The 16,261-nt window shown below is 47.0% G+C and overlaps 1 protein-coding gene across 1 annotated transcript in view; it reads right to left on the reverse strand.

Moving 5' to 3' along the window:
* The window catches only part of USP13 (ubiquitin specific peptidase 13), a 110,652-nt gene that overhangs the window by 38,808 nt on the left and 55,583 nt on the right, over positions 1-16,261 (reverse strand). Inside the window, exons 9-10 of the mRNA XM_081026168.1 lie at positions 8,208-8,279; positions 7,744-7,837 (exon numbers count right to left, since the gene is read on the reverse strand). Of these exons, the coding sequence (XP_080882294.1) occupies positions 7,744-7,837; positions 8,208-8,279 (166 nt within the window). The remainder of the gene's footprint in view (positions 1-7,743; positions 7,838-8,207; positions 8,280-16,261) is intronic.

Here is a 16,261-nt window from a genome sequence, read left to right on the forward strand (position 1 = left end):
GTCCATCTTCCCAGGACTTGCTGCATAGTGGCCAAACTGGTCCATTACAACCCACGTCAGATCAGGCTAGAGATGCGTTAGGGAGAGGACGTCCTATGAAAAAAGTTAAAGGAGAGGTGAGCTCTACAGCACCTCCCTTCCCTCCCCAGAGGGAATAGGAGAGAACCCCAGTAGAGATTGGGGTACTTGCAAGAAAAGGCTATGCACTGCCTGCCCCAGGCCACCACTGCAGGCTGCTCATGTGCCTGCCCTGGGCTCTTGTGGAGCAGAGCACAGCAGTTCCCAGGAATGTATCCCTCGCCTGGAGACATGGAAGGACACCAGTGCAGTGGCCAGGAAGGCAGTGTGGGAAGAATGGTTGGGACATCTTTGGCAGGACAACGACCTATGAACTTTCCCCAGGGGCTAAAAGAATAGCTCAGAAGGCTCCTTCAGAAAGGGCACCGCGTATGATGGGAGGTCAGCCAACCACGGAGTCTCAGGGCAGTCACCAGGGTGAGGGGTTACCGGGTCACCTGGATAGGGCATCAGGAAGGGTCTTTGTGGAGGTCCCTGAGGAAACAAGGTGGGGGCATCTCTAAAAACACCACTAATGTGCCCCCACAAAAAGGCCAGCCATGACAGAAGACACACAGTAGCCAAGAGGGAGTCAAACACACTAGCTCAGTGGGAGGCTCTGCGGCCTTTCTAATCTCTCCCATCCCTTGATCTTGACTCTGGAGGGGCCCGAGCGGGTGGAAGGAGGCAGAGAGGTGGAGTAAGGACAAAAGAATACCAGAGAATGCCAATGCTGACCCTGCTGTACCACTGCTGGTTTCCAAGGCTCCTGAGCTTGGTAAGGGGAGAAGCTTTAAACTGGCTTCCTCAAGTGGGTAACATGCAGGAAATCACGGCTGTAAGGCGGCAGAGTAGGAAGAGTCCACATGGCCTCTAAGGACAGGGTGGGCTCATGGCACCACTGTTTCCTGAGTCCCCTCCAAGTTCAGTTCACCTAATAATGGTGCTACATGTCACCTCATTTAATACAATAACCCTACGAAGAAGGTACCACCGTTGTCCCCATTTTATAGCTAGGGAAACTGAGACTGGCAGAGGGGTTCCAGATAGGTCTTAGGAGACCATATTATCACGCAGCTAACAAAGAGCAGAGCCAGAATGAACTCCAGGTTCTGATTGAGGCCCAGGTTCTCTGCGGCAAAAACAGAGTGGCAGCTGTAGCACACAGTAGGTCTCAGTGACAAACCTCACCTTGACACACAAAAGAAGTTAACTCATATGCTATCTGCAAATGTGTGGCTGCTGTTACACCAGTTTCTTCACAAAACCTCAGCATGCTCAGCTTCCAGGCCATGTTCCCTTCCTCTGAAGTCCAGACAACTCGCTATCTAACTGGGCCATCACTGGGCACAGAGCAAAATGCCCCTATTTCCCTTCACTTTCAGCCTGCTTCTGGCCTATCTCCTCAGCCTGACTGCAGTCTGGCCAGCAAAGGCCATGTCTCCAGGTCAATACCTAAGGTCTGGAGACGCTGACGGGTGTGCACAATCATGCAGTCAGGTGCAACAGGTGATAGGAAAACTCCCACAGCCAGCTCCCTGCAGCCAAGGGGCAGTTCTACATGTAAAATCTCTCCAACGCACATGTTCTAAGCAATGTTTCTAATAAAACTCAGGTGAATTTTCCTGTCTTGCTGAAAATATATCTGATCCAGTATTAACTGGCCCCAGGCACTGCAGAGCACGACTGGGGAGTCTCCCCCCGAGAGCTGACAGACAATGGGGGAGATGAGTGACGCTACAGAGACCTGTAGCAGATGTGAAAGAACACTGCAAGGATCTGAAACAGCGCTAGCAGCTCTTACAGGACAAGTCCCCAAGTGGCAGCATCTGGGCATCTGAGGACTTGGAACCTGTACATTAATGACCAGCTAACACACACACACGTGGCTTCAGATGTGCTTCCAGCGCTAGTAAAGACCAATCTATACCTGATAATTAATGTTACTACCTGTACATGAACCGCCTGAAAACTAAAATTATAACTTTCTTCACTCACAATGCTGATGTATGTCTACACAGTATCAGCCAATACAAGCATGCAAAAACAATCCTTATCTTTGTGCATCGTAGCCAACACTCATTCATTCACTCAACAGAAATTTACTGAGCGCTCTAAACCGTCAGACATTATTCTGGGTACTGGGATGAATACTTACTAGGTACAAGCATAGTTCTGAGCACTTTATATGTGAATCTTACTTAACTCACCCAGTCTTATGAGGTGATTAGTATTATTTTCTCCACTTGACAAATGAGGAAACAGGCAAAGAGATGGTAAGTAACTGGCCCAGGATCACACAGCTAGAAAAGTCAGGCCCTCCCCTCCCCTCCCTCCCTTCCCCCCCCTCTTCCTCCGTCCCCTCCCTTCCCCTTTCTCTCTCTCTCCTGTCCTAACACTGCCTCTTGCACACATGTGCCTAGTTCTCATCTCTGACGACCCCTCAATCCATCCTACCAGTTGCTCAAAAAACAGTCTTGGACTCTGGGTACGCGCTCTTCAAACTCGCACACCTCTGGGGCCAACACTACAGGCCAGTCCAGCAATTACTTCCCCACTCTGAGCAATGCAGGGGAACCAGCTGGAATGAATCTTTTGCATCGTGCGCTCCAGTTTGAGCACTCCCATCAGCACGCACTCACTGCCTGCTCCTGTTACTTCTTACAAGCTATGCTTCGAGCTTCAAGTGTCTACCAGTCTCCCACCAAAACAGCTGCTTTGAAAAGTTCAGCAAGTCAGTAAATTCTGAAAGGCTGCCTGTGCCACTGAGGGGTCACAGAACTGGGAAGAGAAGTTTCAAGAGAGACCCTGGTGAAAAGCCCAGAAACCCCCAGACTCTCAGAATGAACTGTGGCCTAGCCTCATTCATTCCCCTCCCATGTTTCTTCTCTTTGGGTGCCCATTCATTTCTTTTCCCTTGACTGACTTTCCTTAACTCTTCGTTCAACAGTCAAGCTATAGCTTGAAGACTATCAATCATCGAGAAGTTATTTGAAAAAAAGCTTCCTAACCAGAGAGATGGTACCTCTCTGTGTTCACATCACATTGCAGACTAGTTCCTGGCTTTCACAACTGGGTTTTGAGCATTTTAGCTCAATCTCAGCTGCTGCACACCTACTGCCTTAACCATCCGTCGTCCCCATCTGCCCACAAACACGCCCCCCATCAGTGCTATCTGATTTCAGAAGGGAGGTCTCACAAATTCCCATGTTGAACTATTACTGTGTCCACTTCATATCTTGTGTATTAGAAAGCCAGTCTGTACAACAGTTGAGCCTGAATCTAATCAAATTTCCAGATCTGATTTCCAGTGTATAAGAAACACAAACTAAACAATACCTCACGGAAGCAATCTTTAGAGCAATCCTGGGCAAAAGATCACCCAAGTGTCCCCTCTGGGCCAATCACCACACAAGATGAAAGGGAGACACCAGTCGCCCAAGACTCAGGCCTGCCTTCCAACACCCTCTCTCTGTGAGCTGGCCTGACACACTTCTGACACACTCTGTGCGCTGGCCTGACACACTTCTGACACACTCTCTCTGTGAGCTGGCGTGCCACACTTCTGACACACTCTGTGAGCTGGCCTGCCACACTTCTGACACTCTCTCTGTGAGCTGGCCTGACACACTTCTGACACACTCTCTCTGTGAGCTGGCCTGACACACTTCTGACACACTCTCTGTGAGCTGGCCCTCAGACGCCTAAAGCAAGGGCTGGTCCTGGCAACTAACTGCGTAAGAGGGAGCCCCAGATAGCCTCCAAAATAGCAACCGCCTAAGGAACCTGTTGTATTTATAGGATACTGTACTTACTTTCTCCATCAGCAATTGCAAAACTGATGAGCTAAAATTACAGACAGGACTACGGTGTTCAAAATCTTTCCCAAATGCTTACATAGAACTTTCTGTTGAACACTGCACACAGAGGACAGCCCGACTAGCCACTCATATTCCCCCGAGCCTAATGCTTTAATTAATAAACAAGCAGCAAGACTGAGGCTTTGTATCACAGTAGAGCAACACTTGTCAAGATATTTACATTCGCTGAGACCACAGGCATGAGAAAAAGACCCATCTCAGCTTGTCCCCAATACACAGGAGTACACTGTCTATTGATTTAAACTTTTAAACTTACACTTTGGACCAGCCGTTCCTAACCCAGGTTCAAACCTCAAATCTCTTAAGCTAAAGGAACAGAGGGTATGACCTAAGCTATTTTTCATATTTGAAAAGGTGAATTAGAAAGGTACATTTGCCCAACCTAGGAAAATGGAGGTTAATGAAAACAAAGTTCTTCGTTTAGGACTGAAATTACATTACCTCCAAGTAGAACACTGCTTACCTCACGCTGATAAAAAACTGAGACCGACAACTATATATCAGGAATTATTTAGACAGAAAATCGAATGAATTGTCACTTAAGAAACATAGTTTGTTCAGAACACAGAATTGTTTAAAACATGTTATCTTCAGAAGGATAAATAAATTATACGATAGTCAGCATTAAAATGTGTGAAAGCACTGTCTTAGAATGCATAAAAATCAGGTATATATTTTTTGAAGAAGAAAAAGTATCCTTTTATAGTGAGGAGGTCTTATCTACCTACTACAGACACAACTTAATTTTAAAAATAAGTTCAAAAATGTATGTCGAAATGGCAGTGCCCCAAACAAACACTGCAAACCTTTTTATAGATGAAAATGTGTATTAAGCATTCATAGATAAAAACTAGCTTTCCCCTTGGTCTATAGCAGGCCCACTTAACACCAGGAAGTATATATTCTAGAAATGACGCAAGATACGTGTATAAGACAGAGGTGAGAAACCCAAGTTACTGAGCTACATGGTACTTCTGCAAACTCGAAGCCCCCCGCCCCCTTGCCATCCACCCACCACCACCAAGTACTGCAACAAGTGTTAGGGAAGTAGGATAGAGTAGTGGTCAAACACACAAACTCAGGGGCCAGGCTGCCTGGGGGAAAGCCCGGCTCTCCCACTCACTAGCTTTTAAGTTGAGGCAAGGTTTCTGAGCCTCCGTTTCTGCATCAGTGAACACAAAGGAAGACCTGGGCTTTCGTCAGTACTATATAATGTTAGTATTTGCATCATGGTGGTGGTGGCCCTGGAAAAAGGCATTCCCGCCACATGGCTCTGACCCGTCTCACGTGCTCACTCCCCTCCATCACGCATTCCTCTCTTAATCTATCCTTTTCCCTGATTCGGCATACCTTCTTTCCCCTTTTGAGGCATTCTAGGCTCGTGCACAAGTCACAAACGCACGAGGCCTGAGACAAGATCAACAGGCTCCTGATACCTAAGAGAAGAAAGATTCTCACCAATTGGTTTCTCTGAAACCAACTGCCAGTGACCATCCTGTCAAGGGGAGAGGAGATTTTACTTGTCTATTCAAGTCACAGCTTGAAACTGATACCTTTGGGACCACCAAGAAAATTATTTGGTCAATTCAAGTTCATTTTGAATGTTAAAGGGACCATGGCATCTCAGAGCAGGGAAAGGATTTAATGAATCATCTAGATCAAGGGTCATACATCCAAATACCCAGCCTAGTAGCCAGGTGAAGAATCGCAAAAGGACTGGAGCCAGACGGGGACTGTGTGTGTCCTGTGAACAGAAGGCTGCTCCTCAGCTCCAACCAACTGCTTTCGGGCCTGGAATTGCCAGAGGTTCTGAGTTTTTCAAAGAAGTTGGAAATGCAGATATTTATCTTTGGACCAAGCAAAACTCGCCTGCAGGACAGATATAGCCCAAATGTTGCCAGGTTACATCGCTTGAGCCAGAGAGAGCAGGGGTTCGCACCTGCAAGCCTCAGACCCCTGCACATCACAGAGCTACTGCACTAAGCGGGCACTAAATCCCAAGGCAGGGGCACAGCAGGGGCCCCAAGCCATTGTTGTTCATAGACTGCCTTGCTCACATAAGAACTACTTTTTTTCTTAACGTAAAAGGACTTGTGATATTAACAAAACCAAATCTTACTTCCCAACATTGCTAACTTGATGAGTTTACATTTCACGTTTCCTCAAAAGAATCGATTCCAAAAGCACAACAGTCATGTAATATACACAGATTATTTTTATAATAGAGGGGGGACTTTCACGCTTGCAATATTCACAAGCACCACCTAGACCAATTCTGCCATTTGATGGCTGAGATGAAAAAGTTACATGGAAACCAGGTTCCTCAGTCCCAAGCCAGTCTCCTTCGCCACCAAGGAGAATGGACTCTGCCCGAAGAGTGGCCCACAAAGAGACAGCTTGGATTAAAAACCCAGGACAAATGTGATCAAACACAAAATTTTAAACCAAGTTTTTTAAAGTTTTTTTCACATTACCTCTTCAAAGTTTCACAGGAACCCAGAGGTAGAAGAAGACTGGATAACCCTATATCCCTGCCCTACACCCAAACCATCTCCTCCACTGCATCCCAGATGAGGGTCTTCCTGGCTCGGGTGGGTAAGGAAACTCATTATCTTGCAAGGCTGGATAACAATGCAACTGGGGAACTTGTCTTCCTGCCCCACAACACTCCGGTCTCCTGGCCTGGCCATTCAGAATGCCTGTACACGTCTTCACCCTCCTCACAACCTTCTTCCTTCTCCCCACCCCCAAACACTGCCTCCGTATGTGCCCTTCATAAACTCCCTTCCCCTGTTTGCTCCATTTCCCCAACTAACTGGCTACATTGCGAAAAAAAAGAGTTCATTTCCTTTTGATTCTCGCTCAGTCTGCAGGTATTAGGTAAGGATGACTGACTCAAGATGGGAGCACAGACGTCAAACACTCGAGAAACAGAATGGGAAGCAGTTGCCCACTAAGTCATGACCGGGCCCTGTGGAGGCAGAGCAGGTGTGGGGACGTGCGCCGTGCACTCCATTCAGGACATCTGAAGCTCACGGCGCCAGGGCTGCCAGATACAGCTGCGCGCTGCACTGCAGGCTGCCACCACCGCCACTCAAACAGACCAGGTTGGGAGTAGCGCCCTCTAGAGTTGCGTAAGAGCAGCCCACGCAGGCGTCAGGGGCCTATCCTTCAAGCACACGGAAAAGCACGTCTGTCTGTTAGGAGATGAAGCACATCATTCAATTACTCTATCAATTAACAGTGACTAAATGGCCAAATACATTTCTCATACTTGAGTGTGCTTACAAATGCCCTGGCGGCTTACCAAAAATGAGGACTACCCAGCCCTCCCCAGAAATTCCGAATCCTCAGCTTTAGTTGGGGAGAGGGGGCTATGAATGTGGGTGTTGTCTTTCTAACAACCAGCCTCTTGAGAAACCCTAGCCAACAAAGATGAGGCTTAAGAGAAGAAAGACACTATAAGGGCCAAGACTGTTACTGAGGGGAAAATCTTTATATTTTTATACAGTTTATTCCTTCCATCTCAGCTCTATTTTTATGAAGAATATCGTTTCTGAAGGCCATTAACGATGGCAATCACATAAAATCCATGCAGCAACTGCCACTAGAAACCCCACCCCGGGTTGCTCCTTCCCACATGTTTTAAGAGCATGCAGACATCCTACACTCAGAAATGAAACAGCTATTCTGACAGCTTGCTAAATTTATGACCACCATTTGCCAAATCATAGGAAATCCACATTCTAGCTGGTAAAGGTCCCTCCTCCCTACATACCAACATGGCAATCACTCGGACACATACCTTATGTTCCTCCTTCATCACCTGCTCAATGAGTTCAGATTTCACTGGAGGTTTTGAATACTGGCCTGAGAGAAGCCCGTGTCCTAACTTAGTCCTGGACAAGGAGGGAGAAGCAAAAACAAAAAGGTCATTGTTGTTTCCGCTTGCAGGTATTAAAATTATCTATGAATTTCAGTAAATACAGCTACTTTTTAGGTGAACCACTTTATCTCAATTACTCACAAATAACTAATTTACTTGATTCTCCTTGATACTGATTCCCTTTTCAACTTTTCCTCAGTACTTTATAATTTTATTAATTTTTTTCTTCTTATAAAAGTAACACATGCTCATTTTAGAAGACTTTTAAAAATACAGAAAACAAAGAAGAAAAAAGAATTGCCTTTAATTCTGCAGCCCAGAGGGAACCGCTATGAACACTTTATTGAAGATTTTTCTAAAAAAAACTACAGTTGGGCACTTACATCTGTGTGTTGAAATCTTGTGTTGGGTCTAAAGGAGAGTAGTCAAATATTCTTGGAAGATTTCCTACATACCTAGAAAATGCAAAGTGACAGTCAAAACACAGGAACTGAGAAAAAACATAACCAAAATAAGCCATCATCCTAGCTAAGACCTTCTGTCAAAATTAAATCAACCACCTGAAGGAAAGTTTTTCCTGAGCTCCTACCTTGACGGCCATATTCTTAGACCTCCCTAAAATGTTTATGCTTCTATCAGTGGGTCTCAATCCTGGGTGTGAGTCAGAATCCCCTAAGACTTTCTTAAAAAGAAAAGCACCAAAAGCCAGAGCCACCCCCAGATGTTCTGATTTCACTGCCTGAGGCTGAGGCTTGGGATTTGGAATCTTTTGCAAGTCCCAAGTGACCCTAACATGTAGCCAGAGTCAAGAACAGCTGGCTTATACTACCTGGAAAACAAATGGTAAGGTTAGGACTTGCTCTCTAGTCGTGCCAAATGAACAATGATGTCGACAGCAATGACAACTACTGTTTCTTGAGGATTTCCTACGTTACCTGGTTGAGTCTTCATTATAACCACATGAGCAAGTGATTTGTTTTGTTACCCATTTGAGAGATGAGAAATCAGGGTACAGATTCATTAGGTAGCTTCCAAAGTCACCCAGGGAGGGAGTGACGAAGCCCAGAGTGGACCCAGGCAGCGTGGCTCCAAAGCTGTGCTCTGAACCTCCCAGCCCCCCCCCCCCGCCGTCTCTGTACCTGCCCCATCCATGGTCCCTTGAGGGGTCCACAACCCCTCCTTTTGACCAGGTTATCCTGACAGCAATGCTAACTTTAGCCACCTACCTCTAATCTCAATGTATAATCATTCCTTTCACTTCTCAAATTCATTTCCTATTTCACACCCTCTGCTTTGTGTTGCTCATCTTCCCCCTTTCAGGCTTTGACTCTGAGCCTGGAAGTTCTAGAAGAATCCAGAAGCAGGTCCCTTTTTCTGGCCCATCATGTGCCCTTCTCTGCCTGATTCTCTGACCTCATTCCCACCTCTCTCCCCCAGACTAACACCCCAGCCACCGGCCTTTCTCGCTGTCCCAGGGCACACCAAGCTTGCTCCCGCTTCAAGGCCAGGCCATTTTCTGACTCTTTCCTGGAATGCTCTCTCCACAGACCCTTGCTCCTTCTCAGGTCTGATTAAAAGTCACCACCCCCTTCATTTGAGGCCCTATCATCCGACGCTGGCTGAGTTTCTCCTTGGCATGCATCACTGTTTACAATTATATAATTTATTTATGTTCTAGTTTATTGTCTGTCTCTCTAGAGTTTACATATTAGACTATCATCTCCATGAAGGTAGAGACTTCATCTATCTAAACCATTGCATCTCTAGCACCAGAACAGTATCTGACATGCAAAAGACACTCAATAAATACATGTTGAATGAATACATTCATAATGTGTAATCACTTAACCCATTTTCATAATTGACCACCTATAAGCCAATAGAAAAAACCTTACTACAGTAAAGCCTTAGTAGAGAACCATGACATACTAGTTGTTAGTTAGCAATGACCTCTAACTAGAAACCTCAACTACTGGCACCTGCTGTCTACAAACTCAGAATTTGTAGCCTAGATTATGTACCTATACCAAAATTAACAGAGCACACTTCTCTGGGACAGTCCCATCCAAACGGTTTTTGGACGTGTCACTAGGGCAACAATTCCATCTAAAAATTTTCCACAGACCAAGAACCAAATAATAGATAAATCAAGTTTTGAAGCCGAACTATTCAGAGCCAGAGGCTACACTGACAAAGTCTAATATACAACATGATTAACTCATCAACTCTTTTACGATCCAGTCTTTATCATCTCTCAAAACCTGACAAGACAAAAACAAAAACAAAAAAAACTCTCACTGAGAAGACAAACATTAACAAAAAGGCTTATTTTTTTAAGGCAAGGTTGGTGGAAAAGAATAAAGTTAAATGGGGTAAATCTTTGATGTCTGAAAAGTCCACTTTGTTAGTAATTTATATTCCTTTTCTAATCAATAAGGAATATCATCCATTACAACAAAACCTAACTAAAATGCAGAAATAATGCTAGATAATTTTTAAAATACATATTATACCTTCAGTTTGTAACCTAGTGGTTCTCAAAGGAAAAAAACAACATGTATTTGCTATCTGAGAATCCATCTTAGTTGTCATTCAATTCGCACACCAGTTTAGATTTGATCCTCATCGGAATTATTTTGAAATGTAAACTGGATCCAAGTGGCAGACAGGGTATCAAGGAGTATCAGGCTGAAGTTCCCAAATTACACTGAGGTCGTGCATAAGTCATTTAATCTCTCTGTGAGTCACTCTTTCTACTTACAAAACGGAGGCACTGCTCCTGGACCAAACCCCACTGAGTTAGTCTCACTGGGGAAAAGGAGCTTGAACAGCAAGTATTTCAATTCATGGATATTTGGTAAGAGAACGAAAAAACAGGGGATGAGTATAAATAATAAGTTGCTCATGTTCTAATAACTATAGTAAATGTTCACAACATAGAATATAAAATATTAGATAATATGACATTTTAAAACCCTTGAAACAAGACTGACCTGAGAGATTAGAATCTTAAATACAAAACAGACATGAACTACAGTTTTTCATTGAAGAAAATATTCAGAAAGGTAACTGTACATCAAACTTTGGAGTATAGAAAGAATTTTCAAAAATTATAGATTGTAAAGCACTAAAAGTGTTATTAGGCTGGGAAACAAAAGAACACAAGTTTCTTCCATGCTAATTTAAAAGAAATAATAATTACACGACACCTACCACAAGGACATTTCTTCACTATTATAAAAAAAAAAATCTTGGAGCATGAGACATAAGATGAAGCTACATTGATAATACAAGTATAAGCTATAGGTAAGAATTAATAAAAATAATACGATGCGTGCGTGATGCGTACCTTTGAAAAGGTTTTCCCATCTCAGAGCTTCAAGTTTGCTCTTCCTTCTGTCCAACACCCACTGTCCCCACACCTCCCACACATCAGTCAAATTTGTGCCCCTGTGTGTGTCCTGTCTTCAAAGACGTCCTCCTGGGCCAGCCCGATGGCTCAGGCGGTTAGAGCTCCATGCTCCTAACTCCGAAGGCTGCCGGTTCGATTCCCACATGGGCCAGTGGGCTCTCAACCACAAGGCTGCCGGTTCAACTCCTCGAGTCCCACAAGGGATGGTGGGCTCTGCCCCCTGCAACTAAGATTGAACACGGCACCTTGAGCTGAGGTGCCGCTGAGCTCCTGGATGGCTCAGTTGGTTGGAGCGCGTCCTCGCAACCCCGAGGTTGCCAGTTCAACTCTTGCAAGGGATGGTGGGCTGCGCCCCCTGCAACTAGCAACGGGCAACTGGACCTGGAGCTGAGCTGCGCCCTCCACAACTAAGACTGAAAGTACAACAACTTGAAGCTGAATGGCACCCTCCACAACTAAGATTGAAAGGACAACAACTTGACTTGGAAAAAAGTCCTGGAAGTACACACTGTTCCCCAATAAAGTCCTGTTCCCCTTCCACAATAAAATCTAAAGACGTCCTCTTGACCACGTTCCCTTTTCCTTCATGGACGTTACTATGTTTATCACCAAGCAGTTGTTCTTACGATTACTAACTTAATGTCTGTTTCCCCAAGTATGGCCAGGTATCATGTCCCTTTGTTTACTACAGAACCCCCCACCCCTTGCCCACTGTTGAGCAGAGCAGAACCCACTCCTTACTGACTGGATAAAAAATGAAAACTAGTCATGGAAAACAGACCTTAAATTTCCAAAACCAGAAAACAGTAAGAGGTAAATCTTCAAATAGTAAGAGAGAAAAAGAAAAGAATATCTGATGTACTGTTTATTAACCACTATTAAAGCCATTAGCATTTGTAATGCAGGGTCTCTGGTCCCGCTCCCAGCATAAGAACGCAGGATATGGTGAGTCCAAAAAGGAACAACAACAGAGCCATGGATTGGGGGTTCATACCACTATATTCTCGATGGCGGCTGGTTGAGACACAAAAGCAAACATCTGCCAGTATCCCAACGAGGGGTCTTCCTGCACCCCAGTCTCATGGGCGGCCGGGCGAAACACAGGAAGTAGGATCCACATGATCCGCAATCTGCCATCTGTGCTTGCTAACCCCTCTAGCTAACAGCAAACCACGCTTGCTAGCTCAGCCACGGCAGTTATATCAGTGGCCAGTGGCTAACTGGTTACAACTAATGGCCATCTACTACCTGCACCAGCACCTTTCCAAGGGAGGCCAAGAGCCTGGAAACTGCTCTCTGGGACTCTGTCCCCACACTCCACCCCCCAAGGTCTCGCCTTACAATCTACACAACAAGCATCTTCTGCAAGGGGCCCTGTGTCAGGAACCCAGTTCATGAGACAAAGTTTCAGTCCAGTTCAAGTAATGTCCCAGGAGGTGTTCCTCAATGTCCACCTACTTTCTGGGCACAGCCAGACTTCCTGGGCACAGCCAAAGTTTCTCAGGGTACCGTGCTGGACAATAGTGGCTCACAGCCAAGGCACTTGCGGCCGGTTGAGACACAGGAAGCAAACATCCGCCTACACCCCAACAAGGGGTCTTCCTGCACCGCAGGCTCGCTGAAGGCCGGGCAAGACAAAGGAAGTAAACATCCACCAGTTCTACTACATGGTGGTAGGTTCCCAAGCAAACAGTCAAGTGGTCCATCAAATCAGGGATGGATGCCAATTAATTCCCCACAGTTCATAGTCATTTGCCAGGGTTGTGAGTTGGCCTCACAATGTAAGTTGGCCTCTCTGCAGTGTGAGGGCTGCAAGTCCTCCTAACCTGGGGGTGAGGGGTGACCTAGACCTCACTCGCATCTTCTAGCGAGGACTCAGCAAGCATTTCCTCCTGGGACTACAAGTCCCGCAACTGGCCTGCCTCAGCAAGCACTTCCCAACCCCCATCGCCGCAAGGACCTTCGCTTTCTCTGGTTGGAGAACCGTCCATGCCTTCCCACCCCTCCATGGAGGTCCAGCTCTCGAGAACAGTGGCCACCAGGCACCACACACTGTATGGGGGCCACATGTCCTTTTGCCCAGAGTCAGACATCATTCTTACCTGGCCGGAATCTTGCTTGCCACACCAAATATCCGAGTGGGTGGTGGCCCCAGTGTAAGATGTCCACAACTCTAGGAGCTTACGGCAGCAGCAAACTACCAAACAGCAGGCGATGCCTATTATAGCCAATAGGGTGGTGTGCCATCCAGAGGCTCGAGTGTACCACCAATTCACCGAGGGGTCACGTTTCTCCCAGGAAGATCACATTTGCTGCTCCCGGCGCTGCTCCTCACGGGCTTCCTGAGACTGAGTGTTCATACTCACAAACTGTTCCACCGCCCTTCGAAGAGCTTTAGCTGACGCCATACTCTGTTCGTGAAACTGAGCTTTCATACCTATAAACTGTTCCATTACCCCTTTGAAAATTCTGGCCAGTACCATACGCTGCTCGTTGCGCCATGTGTCATGCAGGGCCTCTGGTCATGCTCCCTGCATAAGAATGCAGGATACGGTGAGGCCAAAAAGGAGCAACAATGGAGCCATGGATAGGGGGTTCATACCACTATATTCTCCATGGCGGCTGGTGGAGACACAAAAGCAAACATCTGCCAGTGCCCTAACGAGGGGTCTTCGTACACCCCAGTCTCACTGGCAGCCGGGCGAGACATAGGAAGCAGGATCCACATGATCAGCAATCTGCCATCCATGCTTGTTAACCCCACTTGCTAGCCGCAATCCGCCATCTGCTTCTCTGCCAACCAACCAACCCCTTGCTAACTGCAATGCACACTTGCTAGCTCAGCCATGGCAGTTATTATCAGTGGCCAATGGCTGGCTGGTTACAGCTGATGGCCAGCTAGTCACAGCTGATAGCCATCTACTACCCGAGCCAGCACCTTTCCACATGAGGCAGAGAGCCTGGAAACTGCTCTCCGGGACTCTGTCCCCACAGCATTTCAACTCCATTGGGTAAAATAATGCCCTGTGTATTCCTAGTGTGCTGTCTGCCTGTCTGTCTTAGCACACGTGTCCTCTTCCACACTTGAACCAAAGTAGAAACCAAACACTCTGGAAAACACAAGAGATTCTTTTCTAAGCTTAGGTTGTAGCTGCCCACGAGTACACCCGCCGCAGATCCAGGTCTCTGTGTCTCACTGTCCTAGCACAGCCAAGGAAGAAATGGCCACAGATGCAGCTACTACGGCCCTCGGTGTGGAAGGAGGGAGATGGCCTTGTATGTGCCCAGTGAGGAAGTACCCTCAATCACTGACTCACAAATTATCTACAGCTTTTTTGTTTATTTCAACTCATACAAATGATACATTCAAAAAACAGAATAAAAATAAATTATTAGAAAACTAAAACTAAAATTTATAAAACAAGGCAATGTCCAATTACTACAAAAATTTCTAAACGCTCTGTGGGGACAGAGCCAGGAATGCAGTTTCCAGGCTCTTGACATCACGTGGAAAGGTGCTGGCTAGGGTAGGAGACGGCCATCAGCTGTGACTAGTTGGCCGTCAGCTGTAACTAGTTAGCCACTGGCCACTGATATAACTGCCCTGGCTAAGCTAGCGGACGGCGTATTACAGCTAGCAAGTGCGGTTACCAAGCGGATTATATTGCAGATCGTGTCGATCCTATTTCCTGTGTCTCGCCCAGCCACCAGCGAGATTGGGGTGTAGGAAGACCCCTTGCTGGGGTATTAGCAGTTGTTTGCTTTTGTGTCTTGACCAGCTGCCATGGAGAATATAGTGGTATGAACCCCCCATCCATGGCTCCATTGTTGTTCCTTTTTGGCCTCACCATATCCTGCATTCTTGTGTGGGGAGCAGGAGCCAAGTCCCTGCATTACACATAGTGCAGCGAGCAGGGTACGGTGCCAGCCAAAACTCTCCAAAGGGCGGTGGAGCAGTTTGTGTGGATGAAAACTCAGTCTCAGGAAGCCCGTGAGGAGCAGCGCTGGGAGTAGAAAACCGAATCTTCCTGAGAGAAACGTGAGCCCTCGGTGAATTGGTGGTCCTTTCGAGCCTTTGGATGGCACGCAGCCCTGTTGGCCATAGCAGGCGACGCCTGCTTTCTGGTAGGCTGATGGTGCCATAGGCTCCTAGAATTGTGGACATCTTACGCCAAAGCCACCACCCACTCGGATACCTGGCACGGCAAGCAGGATTCCGGCCAGGTAGGAATGGTGTCTGACTCTGGGCAGAATGACGTGTCCCCCTCCCACAGTGTGTGGTACCCAGTGGCAACTGTTCTCAGGAGTTGGACCCCTGAGGAGGGTTGGGAGGATGTGGATGGCTCTCAAGCCAGTGTGCAGAGGGCCCTGCAGATTCTAGCTGAGCAGTTGCTGGAGGAGGTGAAGGGTACAGCTGGCCATGTGGGCTGGATGTTCCTCACCACGTTGAATTATAACGCGGAAGATGTATTTAATGAAATAGCCCAGGTGCGGGACCAGCAGCCCTGGTGGGAGGCGTTGGAAGCTCAGGACCGCCAGTTAGAGGAAACCCTCACCACGTTTTGTCATAACTCAGCGGAAGTGCTTGCTGAGATAGCCCAGGTGCGGGACCAGCAGTCCCAGTGGGAGGTGCTGGAAGGTCGGGTCCACCTGTTAGAGGAGGAGCCCCACAGTGGAGACTCTGAGGCAGAGGCGGATAACGCAAGTAGAAGTGACGTAGCTCCCTGCCCCCACGCGTAGCCCATCATACAGCAAAAGGCCCCGAGGGCATCGCTGCCGGTAACCCCGCTGTGACTGCGTTCACAACCTACACCCCTTACACTCCCACTGAGTTGCAAGAGCTGGGGAGGTGGTGCCAACAGTGCCCTGGAGAGCCAATCTTAGCAAACGTAGGTTGGCTGCTACGTTTATGGGATGAGGGGGCAGACAGCATACTCTGCTCCCCAGGACAAATGGAAAAGCTAGCCTTCGTGAGGGGTCATCCATCCCTGCGACAAAGGGTACAGAATTGCCACAGGTTGGCCC

This window comes from Rhinolophus hipposideros (genome assembly GCF_964194185.1).
Source record: "Rhinolophus hipposideros genome assembly, chromosome: 2".
NCBI lineage: Eukaryota > Metazoa > Chordata > Mammalia > Chiroptera > Rhinolophidae > Rhinolophus > Rhinolophus hipposideros.